We start from the raw sequence: 16,865 nt of genomic DNA, 5'->3' as shown, positions 1-16,865 counted from the left end.
CCAGACTGGCTGAAGGAAAGTGCTCTTGTGATTGCTACCAGGAGCCAAAGCTGCCATGAGTTTCTATGAGCTTGAAGTAGGTGTTGGGTGTTGGACAAATGTTAGTTAAGCTTTTCTCTCCTTACCTGCCCCCTCTTTCTCAGGTGCTCTTTCCTGCCCCCAGCCTTGTACCACCAGGGCAGCTTCACTCAGCAGGGCACTGTACTACCTCCTGTCACTCTAGGGAGGATGGATCTTATGAAAGCTTGGGAGACTCCAAACATTTGTAAGGGAAATTTTCCTTACAATAAAGACACAGGGCACACGGGTGTTAGGGAGTGGTTTTAGCAAAGAGAAAAACCCCAAGTGTGAGCGGCCTTCAACAGTATCTGAAGTAGAATGGAACACTTGATTTTCTCTAATTCTCCAAATGTTTCTTGAGTGTTTGGCTCTGTGCTGTGCAGCACACCCAGGAAACACAGAAACTCAAAGCTCAGTCCCTGTTGAGGAGCGACTCCATCTAGAGCAGGAGGCAGGCTTGTGAGCACATCACCATTTCATTATGGGCACTGGAATAGAAGCACATGCAGCATGTTTTCCTGCCCCAAGTAGCTAGCACCTGTCCCATGCGGGGCGGGGCAGGAAGGGCCCAGGAGGAGGGCCATGAGCTAACCAGAAATGAGATAAAATAATAACTATATCCATTAAATGCTCATTCAGTGCCAAGACCTTACATCTTTTAAAGAATGTAATAGAGATATGGAGTGTGCCTTGGATGAGGAAAGGGCCCTGGCAGGGCAGGCAGGGACTGAGGTCATATTCAGCTCCGCCCCTAACCTGCAGTCTGACACAGGATAAGTTAGAGTACATCCCTTTGTAACCATGAAAATGAGATTGGACTTGAAGGTAGGGTTCTGTTATGAATTTTTTATTATGTATCTTATCTCTCTAGAGAGACAAGGTGAACTCAGGAAAGCATTAAAGAACAACACAAAACTGCACAGGTAACCACGAAGTTGGAAAGTACAGTAAAGGGTCCAGGAGCTGAGAGATGGGACACTTGGACTGAGAAATTGAGGAGGGGTTTCTGGAAGAGGAAATCCTCAAGCTGGCTCTTGAAGAATAATTAGAATTGGGGAAGTGTGAGAGGAGGAGGACACCGTAATGGAGAAATAGTGCTTCCTTGCCCAAACGTTCAGTGGCTCCTCAGGCCGATCATACATGGCAGTGCAGGCACTGAACAGCCTGGCCCCACCTCCTACCTGGCCCAGTCATCTTGACATCTCTCCAAGAACCTCACCCTTCTGCACCTGGAGCAGTCTACCTGCTCCCTGAACCTGCCACACAGACACAGACTGCTGCCTGAATTCCCTTCATCTCCTACTCTGTCTATATTTTTCAGGACCTCCCTACCCAACTTTCCCCCTTCAGAATTTAAGATCCTTTTCTCTTTCCCCCTGAACTCTGTCCCATTTGCTTAGGTCTCACATGGATCCTGACCCACTAAACTATAGACACCTCAACTATGGCTTACTCCTTCCTATGGGCCACATGCCACACCAATGCTGGTATTTGGTAAATGCCAAATGAATGAATTAATTAGTGAATTGGTGAATGAGTAAATGAATGATTAAGCTAGAATCTGGTCACAGAAAGGGAAGTTCTTGGCTACAGGGGACCATGAACTTGTAGTGAGAGACACTAGATTTGACTGAAATCTCTGTGTGGCCCACACTGCTATGGGAAGAACATTTCAAAGCTGCAGCAGCTCAGATGTCATCTAGTCCAGTCTGTGTCATATGAGCCCTCCACGGCATTGCAGACAGCCAGCCAGACCCCACACAGGCACCTTCAGTGAAAGCAGACGAGCACACTGCAGCTCCTGCACGTTCCCAAGTGCAGTGGGAAGGATGGAGGCTGCAGAGCCCGACTGACCGGGGCTCAGATTTCAGCTCTGCTGTTTGCCAGCTCTGTGGCCTTATGCAAGCACTTAACCTCTCTGAGCACTGGTCACTCCCATTTTGTAAAAGGGTATGATACTACTTGCTTTTAAAGTTGTTGCAAGCACTATAGAGAATATGCGAAAACAAACAAAAACCTACCACCAGCTTATAAAAGGTGATTAATAAATAGTAGCTAATTCTTTCTGACATATGGTTAGTTGTTACATTTGGCTGGGGAAGGTGTTATGGAGAGTTCAAAGACAGTTCTAAGTAACAAAATTTGGGTTTAAACCTAACAGTCTGTCATAATTAGTAAACATTTTATAGGACTCATTAGCATGGTCTCATAATGCAGATGATATGCTGAAGATATTCAGGATTGGGGGTTGCCAAGCTTTCCCCCAAGGACACACCCCATGGGAAATGCTCACAGGAGCCACTGCAGAGATTCAGAGAGCTGCAGAGGCTGGGCTTGGCCTGGAGAGGTGACCCAGAAACAGTGCTCAAGGCCAGCATCTGCCTATCTCAGTCCTAATTCTGGAAGCAGGGATAGGAGCAGAAAACCCACGTTTCTCCCAGTATATATCTGGGAGCCAGGCTGTTACTGGGAGGTCCAAGTGAAGTTTTAGGGCCTCATCTCCCATCCAGGTATTAACCAACCAGGCCCGACCCTGCTTAGCTTCCGAGATCAGACGAGATCGGCGCGTTCAGAGTGGGATAGCCATAGACATTAGGGCCTCATCTAGTGGGCAGGGCTTCGGTCCTGAGGAGTGAGAGGAAGTAGGAGGCCGGGAGCCTTAGGCAGGTGATGGTGGCCAGAGCCCCAGCTGTAACCTGGGCAAGGCCTAAGTCTGTGTGTAGACCCCGAATAGTTCAGAAGTCAGGTCTTCATAACTGGTTGAACCTATGGAAGGTGGAGAAGAAGAAAGGACCAGACAGTAGCTTTGATGCTGGAGTGGATGGGTGCCATTAACAGAACCATGAGGGTCTCAGTTCTCATCCCAAATTCCCTTCTCTTCCTGGTTTCCCATCGCAGTGGGTAGCCCCCCACTTACAGGACCTAAATCCTGGCATCTTCCCCAGACTCCTCTCCTCATTCCACCTGGAACCTGCTCCCTCCACCTCTGGACAACAACTGCCTGTCGGTCTTTTTGAAGTCCTGCCCGTGTCCCTCTTGAAACAGAGCCCTGTTCTCCATCCCCACTGCCACTCTCCTTGTTCAGGCCTCCACTTTTCTCCTGGCTCACTGCACCATCTCAGGCCTGGCCTCCATCCTCCCCACTCCTCTTCACACCATTCACACGCTGCAGAGTTCTCTTCCCCAAAACTATCTGGCCACACTCTTCCTTGGCTTGAAATCATTTGGCAACTCTTTGTTTCAGTCCAGAGAGTCCCCCTCGCATGGCTGTGTAGGACCTTCACAATCTGTCCAGCTTCTTGTGCCCTTGCCCACAAGCTTCAACCCTGCCTAGAACCTGCTGCCACCTGTCCTCTGGCCACCTTCCTGTCAGCCTCTCTGACCCCTCCAGAGCCTCCAACTCTACCCCTGTCTCTGGGGCTGGCATAGAAGCTCCTCCTCTGTGTCCCTCACTCCCTCCTCCTTAATGGCTCTTATTGTGTTGTCCTGGAGTAACCCCAGTCACTCTGCCTCTCACACCTTGAGCAGGGCCTGCTCTTACTCAGTTTCAGCTCCACAGAGCTCAGCATCCTGCCAGGAAGACCTGAAGCACTCTGTAAGTTGTTTGTGAACGAATGGGCGAAATTGAGCAATGAAGAGAATCCAAGGGAGAGGACTATTTAGCAAGGGAGACAACATGGTTTTGTTCTAGGGACGCTGACTTTGAGCTGTGGGTGGGGCATCTGGGTGGAGGTTCAAGCTGCACTGGGGAGTGAGTCTGAAGCTTGGGGGCACGTGTCTTAAGGAACTGTGGTCTCTCTCTGCTCCGATTTGAGCCAGTTTCCCTCAAGAGGTCAAATGACCAACAAGTGGCTCAGAGTTACCAAACCAGATTTATGAACTCAGAGAGCCTCAGAGCTAGAAGGACATTGTCTGGTGTAATTATTTTATTTAATAAATGAGGAAACTAAGACTCAGAGAGGGGAAAGGCCTAGTTAGAGGCAGTGCTAGGACTAGAACCCACAATCTAGGCTCTGTTTACCATCCCCCGCAGCCTCCTGTTCATGGTACTCATCTCTGAGCCCTGAAGAAGGGTGTTGTCCATAAGGGTAAAAGAAGGCATGGGAAAAACGTAACTCCATAGATGTTCACACACTAACTTCCTTTCCCACAGCTTCCCATGGCCTCGAATGAGAACAGACCCAATAAAGACCTTGGGAGCCACAGGGCTTATGCACTGAATCTCATGCGCTTAACAAACAGGATGGACCCTGTGGCCTTCATTTCAGCCACAGCTACATCTATTTTACCATGTTTTAAACAGTGTTGACCTTCTACTCTCCAGCCTCATAACAAACAGGCAGAATCAGCTCATTAGAAACCACAAGAGAGATTGCTGTGAACAAGAACACTGACACACTGATGCAGAAAAAGCAGCAGGTGGGGTCATTTAGGGTGAAGACCACTAGCCATTCACAGCAAGGCACACGAAAACTCTCCACACATTGCATATCCCAACACAGGTCCTAACTGTACTATTATATCATGTAAGCATTTAAGATGACAAAGTAGGGAAAGGAACTGGTGTTTGTCAATTGACCACAATATACCAGGCACATTGTCTAATACAATGCTAACATATTTTCTCATTTAACTTTCATAATTTCTTTTAAGTGAGAGGAGGGGAGATAGAGAGACTCCCACATGCACCTCGACCGGGATCTACTGGTGACCCATCTGGGACCAGTGCTCAAGTACCGAGCTATTTTTAGCACCTGAGGCTGACGTGCTAGGACCAACTGAGCTATCATCAGTCCCCAGGGGCCAATGCTCTAACCAGTTGAGCCACTGATTGTGAGAGGGGAAGAGTGAGAGAAGGGGGAGAGGGAGGGAGAGAGAAGTAGATGGTTGCTTTGCCTTTGTGCTCTGATGGGGATCAAACCCAGGATGTCCATATGCCAGGCCGATGCTCTATCCACTGAGCCACTGGCCAGGGCCAACTTTCATAATTTTTTAACCTCACACATTGCAGGCATTCAATTATTGTATGTTGAACCCATGAATTACTGAATAGATTGAGTTTTTTCAGCCTCATTTTAAAGCTTGGGAAAATAAGGCCCAGAGATTAGAATTGCCTGTGCCTGATCACTCAGAGCTGGGAGTCTGAGCTCTTCTCCAAGGTCCCACTGCTGGAGCCAAAACCCGCGTTAACTTGGCAGAAGGAAAACCTTCACTTATCCGTGAGGACAGAGTGAAGCCGCAGTTCAGCTGGTCGTACTAACTAACTGCGAGCTTGCCGAGTCCGTGGCGCTGTGCGAGGAGCACTGCTTCCCAGCACATGAAGTTTCATAGCACTGACGCTTCCTTTGATTCACAGGAATGAATTCAGAGCATGGACGGACATCAAGCCTGTGAAACCGATAAAAGCCAAGCCCCAGTACAAGCCCCCAGATGATAAGATGGCTCACGAGACCAGCTACAGTGCCCAGTTCAAAGGGGAGGCCAATAAGCCAACACCAGCTGACAATAAGTTCATTGAGCGCAGAAGAATACGCAGTCTCTACAGCGAACCTTTCAAGGAATGCCCAAAGGTGAGACAGACCTCGTGGGGAACCCATCGGCACAGCCAGGGATGGAGGGGCTCACTGCAGCCAGGCGGGGGGGCCAGGCTGCTGCCACCTCTGGCCCAGCGCCCAGGGCTGGATTAAAATCCACCCTCTTTACAGCACACTGAGGGAGGGGGGTTCTTCTAACAAGAGCCTTTGTTAAATTCAGAAGAAATGTATAAAAGGAATATTACCTAAAATAAGAACAGCTTAAAGACTGGCCGAGGTCCAGAAAACTAGCTTCTGATTTTGAGAAACCCAGAAAGAAAATGGCAAAAAAATCTCACCTGGGCTCTAAATCCCCTTGTCATAAAATAGCTGTGCATTTTGCCCGGGAGTGCTGGCCCAGTGTGGGAGGTATCCTTGCCTGACTTCCTTCCCACCCGGCCCCTACCTCATCCTCAGCTCCAGTCACTGGACACGTGCTCAGCTCCCGGGTCCCTGAAAATCACCTGCCCTTTATCACCCTTGTCCTCGGTAAAGACCATCCACCTGCAGGCCTCAGTCTGACACAACACACCTGCCATGGCAGCTGCAAGATGCGTTTTGAGTAGTTTGTTACTTTAATAAACAGTTTGTGAATGATTTGCATTTCAAAGTAATTTAGAATGGATTCAGGGATTTCCTTCTAATGACACTACTTTGCCTTATTTGCATCCCAGATGCATTCATGAGAGATTCCAGCTGCCTACGCAGGAATCATATATGCCAGAGCTTATTCTCTGAGGTCAGATCACGTGGAATTGTGCAAAGATCAGCTCTCCTCTCTAGAACAGCAGGAAAGGTCTGAGAACCTAAAGAGCCTTTTCTCTGCTTTTGCCCTAACGTCTTGCACTCAGTGGTTTTCTCTCTGGCCCAGGACTGATTGACAGGGAAGATAACTAACCAGCCCAGTTTGCCTGTACGCCTCTTGTAGCACTGGAGGTTTCATGTTCCATGAAAACTCTCAGTCCCAGGCAAACCAGGCCCATTGGTCACCTTACAGACAGGTCAGGGGTGACTGAAAAACCTCGACCTCAGCGAGTGGGTGACCTAGCCTGCAAAGCCCAACGTCATCTCTGTCCACCTTTCATAGATGAGGTAGGACCCAGGACATGGGGTTGGCTTTGGACAATAGAAGATTCAAAGGGAAGAAAGAGGAAAGATTGGGGAAAATGAATCTAGAGATGGATGAGAGGTGGGTGGCATATTGAGGGATCATACCTACTGGCCCCAGAGTTCTTGAGAAAGAGAAGACAAGCCCATCTTCTAGAAATGAAAGGGGCAAAGCTAGAGGAGACAGTGTGGGGAGAGTGGAGTGGGCTTAACAGCAGCTCTGAGAGGAGTAGCTGATGGCCGGCACTTGTGAAGGCCTCGCTGAGACGAGATTGCCTGACCCAGTGCATCTCAGCGAGGGCATTTCTCCATATGCGCTCACCATCTTAGGGACAGCAACAGGAAATGCAGGCTTATGTTGCGGTAATAAGCCACCGCAGAATCTCTGCGTCTCATGTCAACAAAGGTTTGTTTCTTACAGTATACCTCCATCGTGGACTGCCGCATCTCTCCTCCTTGTCACCTTCAGTTTGGGACTCGGGGTGAAGGAGCAGCCTCCCTGTGGCAGGGGAAAGGGACCACTGGGAAGCACAGGCTGACTCCGAGTCTGCCTGGAGGTGACCTGCGTCCCTTCTGCTCACATTTCACTGATGAAATCAAATCATATGCCTGCCTGGCTCGGACAGGGTGAGGAGAGAGATATAATCTCCCCCCAGGGAGGGGAAGCAGACAGTGCCAATAGTAACACAGTCCACTGCCTGGATGGTCCTAGGGCAAGAGGTCCAGGGATCCCGTGTGACCAGTGAGTGTTGCCAGATGACCAGTCAGGAGGTGCAGACCAGTTCCAGAAGCCAAGTGACCTAATGTCACTGAGAACACTTTATACACCATGCTCCCTCAGTGTAAAATGTCATCGTTGCCATTATTCTTTCATTAATCATGTCTTCTCTCTAAATGCTCTCTCTCCCTCCCTTCCCTTTTGTGTTTCTGTATTTGCGGTCTGTCTGTCTCTCCATGCAGGCGGAGAAAACTAGTGTTCAGAGTTCCAAACCAAAAAAGACCTCGGCGAGCCATAAGCCCCCCAGGAAGTCCAAAGACAAGCAGGTGGTGTCGGGCCGGGCCTCCAAGAAAAAGAGCGCAGAGGGCCCCAGCGCTGCGCAGCCCGATGACAAGGAGCAAAGTAAAGAGATGAACAATAAACTGGCTGAGGCGAAAGAGTAAATTTCACTGCACTTTTCTTTTATTATTCTCTCTTTTTTTTTAAACCAATCAACAAAAAAGGCCACAAAATTGATTAGAGGCTTCTCATCTGTCTTGGTCCTGGAGCTCTTTGGTATGGTTTGGTTTGATTTGGTTTGATTTGGTTTCTTTTAATGGAGAAATCTTGTTTCAAAGACCATATGAGCTGCCTCTCCTCTGCATGGCCCAGTGTCCATGCCTGGGGCCCCTGGAGCCCAGGAAGCGTGGCTCACCAGCTGTGCCTTCCCACAGCAGGTGAGACCACGTGCCGGTGAGGAAGGCCAGCAGGGAGCGCTCAGAGGCAGCCCCCCATGGCTGCAGAGGAAAGCTAGTAGTGCTTAGAAATGTCTCCTATTCCTCCCCACAGTCAGAGTCAGTGACCAGTTTAGAACTTTAGGTAAATGTGTTCTTTTCCAAATTCAGAGAGTTATATGCTGAAGAAGCTTAACCTGGGCTCCAGCAATTGACAGCATTTGTGGAAATATTTTTAAAACCAAACACAAGAAAACCTTGGCCTCAATGCCAGTAAAATTTGTTGCATTTGCTAAGTAAATTTTTCACAGAATCTTCTGTTAGAAATGTGTGGCTGCATTTGGTTCCCTATCAGTGAGCTTTAAATTGTATACCAAGTGAAAGATACGCCACTGATGACTAGAATTAGGGCAGGGTAAAAGGTTAGGTGTTTTAGGTATATTCTAGATGTCATAGGAAGATGGCAGAAATGAAGGGATTGTTCCCTGTTGTCTTCAGCAGACCACCTACCCAGCGCTGCCAGTTTCGAGGAGCAGCTGGTTACAGGTGACTGAGGAAGGAAGTTCAAGGTGTAGGGATAGTGTGTAGAGTGTGACTTACCTGCTTCTGAGAAACACAAGGCAGGACGCAGACACAGTGACAAGTGTGGCAGTGTTTACTCTTCCTTCCTGAACTGCTCTCGCTCTGCTCCTCAGGGAGGGCAGAGGACTCGAGTTGTAGGTTACGGAAATATCTGTAACATAGCTAAGAGTAGGAGAGTTCCCTGCTGAGTTGACTAGCAAGCATTTTTGACCTCATTAATGAATAAAAGCAGCGCTCAATGAATTGTGTTGTGTGTCTGTGTGGCCAAAGCCTCCACTGTGCTAGAGACGTGTTGTAGGCATTAGAGAGTTGTGAAAAGACCCGTCAGTGTTCATGAGGGGACCCAAAATACCTGCCAGAAAAAGTTACATTTGCAAACCTGTGATGTGTATATTGCTCAGTCTGCTTAATTTCTCCCATCCTTCCACTGCTTACTGTTGCCCAGCATTTGGACATTGCTGGGCTCTGCTCAGGCTCCCTTTTCTTTTGTAAATGGAGATAGTGAAGAGTGAAGTTCTCATAGTTTCTCCCCTCAGATGTTCCTTGAGCTCCTTCCGGTTTGGAGGAAGCAGAGCCTCTGTGTGCTCTCTCGTATTCTAACCATTTAAGCAGCCAATTCTCTGTTTATACTATACTGCTCACAAACAGTAGGGATATTTCAAAATGAATATGAAATGATAAAAAAAAAAAGCATTTGATTATTTTTATTAAACAAGAACATCAGAAAAGCAAACAAGTCAAAAAAAGTTGTTTATGCAAATGCGATGCAAAACCAACTTTTCTTTCACTGGTGAAAATGCACTCACTACACAAGAGGCTGAAAGTACTGGAGTACCTGCACGTTCCCTGGTCCCCTAGTTTTTGTGAGCAGTGTGTTTTGTTTATCACCTTGGAGCTGATTCAGAAGTTTTTGTGGATTAACTGAGCATGTGCTATGCAAGCCATATTTCTTAAGAGAACAGGGCCGCTAAAAATGAGGCCCTCAGCCAGGCCTGCTGACATATCCCTCTCCATCTGGGGGTATGGAACTGTGAGGAAGGAGAAGTGTTGAAGAAGGTAGAAAATGTTAGTGAGTTTGGTGTTTATGATTTATCAAGATCGTCAGATTTTGATGCCTATCTGGAAATGACCAGTGTTGATCTCAATATTGATTTCAGCTATTTGCTAGCTAATCTCAATATTAGCCGGAGAGCTCCACCAAAATGATCTTAACTTTATCCAGAGAATTTGCCAATTAATTTGGCATTAGTCAGACATGTTCATGTTAGCCACAACATGGACTTGTCCATAGCACAATCATATTCTTTTTGCAGATCAAGTAAATCAAACTTTACAATGCACAGGGGAGCATTCATTCAAAATTCACTCACTGAATGCTTGTGTACCAGACACTGTCCTAGACATGGTGGGTACTATGAATAAATCTGTCCCCACAGCAGCACAGCCCGAAGGATACATGTGACTTGAGCCCTGTATCTGACTCAAGTTAGTGTTGCCCAAATTGTAGAGCTGGCCACCCACTGGCATCCCGAGGGACTAAGTTCTCTACCTTGCTGCACCTGAGTTGAGGCTTGAGATGACCTGTAGAATGTCTTTTTCAACCCTTCAGTATCCCCAGCTTTTTAACATCTGTTTGTAGTTCACTTTGACTCTTGAATGTGTTGCTTCACTGGTAAGAAATATCCTTTGATTTCTACTGTTTACAAATACAACTCAGCCAGTCTTGTTCTGCACCCCAGACATACTGAGGGAAACTGATTTTGGTTTCACAAGCAGTGTTTTGTTTTCACCTTTCTGAAGGTGAGCAAGCTTCCAGTGCCTGTTCTGCCCACTTTTGTACATTTCCCTATGGGTTCCTCAACTCCCCTGGCGAGGAGCAGGGCTGAAGCTTTCCCACTGTCTGCTTCACTTGCCTGCAAAAGCAATCCCTGGCCTGACCTGTGGTGGCGCAGTGGGTAAAGCATCGACCTGGAACGCTGAGGTCGCCAGTACAAATCCCTGGGCTTCCCCGGCACAAACAGGAAGCAACTACTACAAGTCGCTTCTCACTCTCCCTCTTTTTCTCTTGCCCCCTTCAAAAATCAATAAATACTAAAAAAAAATAAATTAAATAAATCCCTGAAGCTGGGTGTTGGCTCCCGCAGCTCTTGGTCCCGCTGGCGTGCCCATTCATCCATTGTACTTTTTGCCTCTGAGGCAGACAGGAGTGTCTAATTACAATTTTGTGGCCTGGGTTTTGTTGCATACCACAGATTGTCTATGTAACGTGTAGCGCACACCTCTCTTGGTGCTATTTCATTCCTGCTGTTAGTAAGAATATCACAAAAATATTCATGTATAGCCAATTGATTGTGACGTGCTTGTGGTCTGTGCCTGCTCAGAAAAAAACAAACAACCAAACAGTTTTTCCAAGTATAAATAAATGCTAAAGACGAACACCACTTTCTTGATCTTATTTCCTTGGTAAGGCCCAGCTAAGTAGGTGAAGGAGCAACCTTTGCCATTTGAGCCACGCCACGAAGGAGCTGCGCCCTGCAGTTTTTCTGGGGTTCTCCATAATGCAGCTTGACTCTTTTAGATTGCCTCTCAGATACTAATTGCGAGCAGTCAGAGCTAAGTGTGGGGAAAGGCGAAGATGGACCGGGAGATCCACTGGCCAACAAGGTAGTGTAACGTTTTGATCCATTGTTGCTGGGACCGAGTGATCGCCTGCATTCGGCACCTCCCCTCCATGCTGGGGGACCGGGCCCTGACTCTACCCTCTCTTGTCAACCAGCAGGACTGTTGGTTCTGGCTTGTTCTTCTCCCAAGGGATGGCAGAGATGCCTTCACTTCCTCATTTAACCTGGTCTTTGTGGAGGTGCTACCTTCTGGGGCTGGTCACTGTGTGGGTCACGGGGGTGACAGTCTTGTGTGCGCCTAGCATGGGGGTGAGGAGACAGCCATAAGAGAGGTCCATACAAGGTAACAACAGACCAGGTAGCTGGGATCTCAGAGGAAGGACAGGTTTCTTTCTGCCAGGGGTAGGGAATCAGAAGGTTTCCTGGAGAGGGAACCTTGGAGAGTGTGTGGGATGCAGGTTTGCAGGTGCAGGCCTGTGGGCAGGAGAGCAGATCTGGGTGGGAACCTTAGCACTAGGGTCAAGCTTACCCACATTGATATCCTTCTGCTGAAGTGGGAGACAGAAGATTCTTTGTGGGATTCCTCTTCCCTTTTCTGACATGTGTTAATTGAACACCTGTGTTGTGCTAGGCACCATGCTGGGCGCGAGGAACCCAGACGACTGAGGTCCCACCTCTGATCACAGTGGGGCAGGCAGGAGGAATTTGTGCTAGCTGGTTCCATGGACCAGGATAGACCTCAGTGGACAGGCAGGTGATGACCAGGTGGCCACGGCATGCCAGACAGAGGGAGCTGTCCGGCAAAAAGTGTGGAGGGGCCCAACACCAGGTGAGCTCGGGTCCTGGGGGTCCAGGCACAGGCGGAACGTGGGAGAGGCTGTCAGGGAAAGGCCTGGTGCCACATGAGCGAGCAGTTGCTAACTGGGATCTCCATCTCATACACCCAGGCCTCACCCCACACCTTTGCATGCTCCCTGCCATAATGCTTCTCAGCCTCACCCACATACCGGGCAACAGCCACGGGCCTCTTGCTATAGGCTAGAAGCTCTAGACTGTGACTTTATTCTACTGCTGGTCCCCAAGTTCTGGGTTTGGGAAGGAGGATTGGTAGAAACCAATCAAGGGTCATACATATGGAAAGCACTAAATATTTGTTTTCTTGATTAGCAGAAAACATTACACCCACCTGCTTGCTTTTGTATGAGGCAGAAAACCAAATAACGGTTCAATATATAAACCATACATAAGAGCATATTAAGACGTATTGTTTAGCTCTCTTTTTATCAGTTAAGGATTGTTTTGAACAGAACCAAGAACTGAGAGAGGTGGAAAGAAACACAAGAAAGGGAAAGGTAGAAATTGAAGTAGAGAGAGGAAAAAGCATAGAGGAAGACACGGAGAATAGCCTGAGAGAAGGCAAGACACCCTCAGAATCAGAAAGAGGGCAAGTGCCAGGCAGTGGAGAGAGCGGGAAGCCTGGCCGGCCTTACCCGTGCTGCCCAGGGGTCGGGCCGCCGAGCCTGAGCCCGAGCCTGAGCCCACGCTTCCCGCCACGCTCCCTACGTAACGAGCCTTCACTCGTGGCTAATATCACCTCCCTAAACAGCAAACAAAGAAAAAATCAGCCCTCTAGTTTTAAAATAATTCATTATTATTAAGTTAATTATGTGTTTTTTAATTCTTCCTTAGTGTTTGTGTGTTCTTAGTGAAATTCTTCCCTTATTTTTTTCACTTTGGTTTTAAATTTTATAGCCTGTTCTCATCGGTTGAAGGCATGTCAAGTCCAACTTCACAAAGGCTGGGAACTCCCTTAGTGTGTCTTTCTGGTTTCAAGTCCCTCTAATGCTAAAATGTATTAAGGCAGTTCACATTTTCAGGACCACAGGTATAAAACGTTTCTTTCAGGATATAGCCTGCGGACCATCTCCAGTTAGGGCAAGGCCCAACCCCAGCCCAGCCTAAAGCCAGTAGGGCTGGGGCAGCTGTTTCAAATGAATGGAGCCAACTTTCTCCTAGGCTGTACTTTGCAGAACCAAGCACATAGCGCAGACCTCCTCTACCCCACTGCCTCTTGATGCCTAGGTTCTTGTGACGTCTGGACTGCTCTAAGCTACCTGTGATGCCAGATTAGCATCACGTGCCGACAAGCCTTGTTTTATTGTTTCACTTCGTTGCTCTTTGCAGTTTTCCACAAATTGAAGTCAAGACCCTTCCCCAGCAAAGGGATTATGGCTCACTTTAACACACTACTCTGTTGCAGTGGTCCAGAACCAAACCTGCCCTCTCTCCAGGGCGCGCCTGCCTGAATTTTATTCTTTACTGTGCAGATACTGGTTAACATTGGCGGTGTACTTAGTTATAAGTTTTATGGATAGAAAGCAGTGCTGGCTGTGCCACCCTGTGTCACTAGCCTCTTTGAGCCTTGGTGTCCTCAATATGGGGACACTAATACCCACCTCAGAGGACAGAAGTGAGACTGAAATGATATAATGGCTGTAGGGAACTCAGAGTAGACACGAAATACAGGCTTTTCCCTTTACGATACTCGAAAGGTCTGTGTTCTCTATCTTTCTGACAGATAGTTAACTAGGAGTAATCTGACAGTCAGATTAGAAAGAACACTTTTAAAGAATTCCAGCTATTGAACTATCTTGAGTCCACAGGCCTAAACAATAATATCCTAACAATTTATATTCATTGATTGCTTACAGAGTATTTCTGTGCAGTTCCATTGACCCCTCCTAATGTAGAGCAGGTGTTTGCCAGGTAACAGACAGAAAGGGAGGCTCAGGGAAGAAGGGCACCTGCCAGCCCAGTGCCTCGGAGACGAGGAAGGACAGAGCTCAGGCCTCCTGTCCCACAGCTCATGCTGTGTTTCCCTTCCACAAGGGAGGCTGAGGCCAGTCTGCAGTGAAGCAGGTCACAGACCAGCTGGACTCACCTAGGCCACCACGCCGCACAGTGCCATGTCTGGTCAGGCCACGCGGGCCCTCCAGAGGGCTGGCCTCGATCCTCTTTCAACCTGGGGGCCCAGATGCAAACCAGGGGAAACAAAATTTGATCGGGGATTCACATACAATGGGCTCAGACATCCTGACTGGACTGGCCACTTGTCGCAGCCCAATATACTGGCTCCCTCCTTTATAGAAATTGACTGGGTGACTGAGATGCATGGTTATTGAATACAGAATGATTCAACACATTTCCACTCATAAGAAATAATATATTGGATACTGGAGATACCAAGATAAAACTGATGTTCATTGCCTGAAGCAATGGATCAGAGATCATCATTTTGTGCATTTTATTTCAAACAGTGAAACTGAGCTTATTATAAAAATGGCCCTCCATCGCTTGTGAACTTGGCATTGTATTTTAACTGTCTAAACCCAGACATCTTTTCTGGGGCCAAGGGAACCTCAGATGCTGAGAGAAATAAATTACTGCGACTGCTACTGGTGTAAGCTGCCAGAGGGATCTTTAGAACATGCGTATCTGACCATATCACACCCTGCTTTCACCCATCTGTGGGCTCCTCACAGCCTGTGGAAGCTTCTTGTCCCCTCAGTGCACCATGCTGCTTCTCACCTCCATGCCTTTTCCCACGCCGCCCCACCTGCTCAGATTGCCCTCTGCTTCTCCACCCGGCTAACTCATCCTTCAAGACTCCGCTCAGGGGACTGCTCCAGGAAGCCTTTCCTGCACCTCCCAGGCTGGGTAAGATGCTACCTGTGTGTCTTCATCATGGAACTTACCACACAAACTGTGTCATCTGCTCATGTGTGTTTGTGTCCCCCGCTGGACTGTGCTCCCCCCAAAAGGACCAGATCCTTTTGTTCATCTTTGCAGCCCTAACTTCTGGCCCAATGCCTACCAACAGAGAATCTATATCTTCTAAAATGTTGAATGAAGAACGAGTGAGTGAGTGAATGATGACATTTACCGTCTGCCTCCATATTCACTATGGTGCCTCCATAAGGCTTTATTTTGCCTAATAACCAGCCATGCTCATGTGAAAGGGGTGGTTTCAAGAGAAGCCACAGCAATAGCAAAGCACAGAGCAGTCAACAGCTGGTTTTATAATACCCAGCCTGCTTCTGTGCTTTATGTGGCCACTTTTTCTAAACAGTCCTGTTAAAAACAAACAGAAACCCCCGTAGACTCTGAGTTAGCAGGTAATCTTAAGAGGTTGGCTAATTCCACCTCCCGCCCAGTGCAGAGCTCCTAACTCCACATGGCAGAGAAGTGTCCCTTTAGGGGCCTGTCTTAGGAAGAAGGGCTGGGAGGTAGAGTCAACCACCTGGTTCTAAATCTGAGCTCTACTCTTTACTAGTTGTGTAACCTTGGCTGACTCTCCTAGCCTCAAAGAAATAATAATATAAGTACCCATCACTATCTAAATCTATTTGGTTCTCAAATTCAGAAAGTATGAATGATTTTGGTCAGTAAGGGATGCAGTGTTATCTGAACCTGTTTGGTCTCAGGGTTTGGGAGAGCAGGTGGATACCTGTTTCTGATTCATAGGACTGTTAAGATGGCCCAGCAAGGATGCATTCATTTCAAGGTAGTTTTGCTGACCACTAACTACTTCCCAGTACTTGCTACCCTTAGGTCCAATGGTGTGGTAGCTGGAGGTACATCTGATAAATCCACTCCTTTTGCCAGAAACAGCCTGAGAGAAAACCCACCTCCTGTGGCTCTTGCTGTCCTATCTCCTCCCCTAGCCCTTCTCCTGGCACCCGTCTCTGAGCACAGCCTATAAATCACCTGGTACAGCTTCCACTTCTGCAATTACACGTTCATTTTCATTGATCCCCTCTGGACACATGGAGCCAATGTTGATTAATTGCTCAAGCTCCCATCTTTTGTGTTAGGTAGGGTGGGAGAAAAGGGCAGAAATTGATTGGCAAGTTCCAAGAAGCACAGAGCTAAACAAGAATAAGCCTTTGCTGTCTGGCTGCCTTAGTCCAACACTTTACATTTTTAAAAAGATCATTAGTAGGATTATCAGATTCTTGGCAACCCACTAAGACAGTCAAGTTTGCCCTTGGCTTTGCTTTCTTGGTGTTAAAACCAAGGATGCTTCTTAAAATATTTGTTATACAAGTGCGAATTTATTTAGTTCTTCTTAGTAGGTTATATCTAAAGAGGTGTTTAACAGCAAAAAGGACTGCAGCAACAGCAACATGGGACAGACACATAACCACCCAGGGCAGCCATTTCCCTGCCTCGGGCGACTGTGTCCCTGCAGGGAACCTGGACCGGTGGAGAGAAATCCGAGCTAGAATCCGACCCAGGTCTCTGGCTCCGCTTTTGTAAAATGCAGGTTGGTACAGACTAGGGGGAGAGAACAAACATTTATTTGGCCTTTACACACTTGTTTCATTTAATTCTTACAATATAGCCAGGGAGTCTGGAGGTATAATTCCCATTTACAGGTAAAGAAATTAAGACTTGGTGATGAAACAAAATCACACAACTTGCAGTGGTG

The 16,865-nt window shown here is 47.7% G+C and overlaps 1 protein-coding gene across 1 annotated transcript in view; it reads left to right on the top strand.

Moving 5' to 3' along the window:
- MAP6 (microtubule associated protein 6) overlaps positions 1-16,865 on the top strand; it is an 83,726-nt gene that overhangs the window by 54,436 nt on the left and 12,425 nt on the right. Inside the window, exons 2-3 of the mRNA XM_066368905.1 lie at positions 5,417-5,630; positions 7,701-7,897. Coding sequence (XP_066225002.1) covers positions 5,417-5,630; positions 7,701-7,897 — 411 coding nt within the window. The remainder of the gene's footprint in view (positions 1-5,416; positions 5,631-7,700; positions 7,898-16,865) is intronic.

Source organism: Saccopteryx leptura, chromosome 1, assembly GCF_036850995.1.
Source record: "Saccopteryx leptura isolate mSacLep1 chromosome 1, mSacLep1_pri_phased_curated, whole genome shotgun sequence".
NCBI lineage: Eukaryota > Metazoa > Chordata > Mammalia > Chiroptera > Emballonuridae > Saccopteryx > Saccopteryx leptura.
This window is presented reverse-complemented; position numbering and strand designations above follow the sequence as displayed.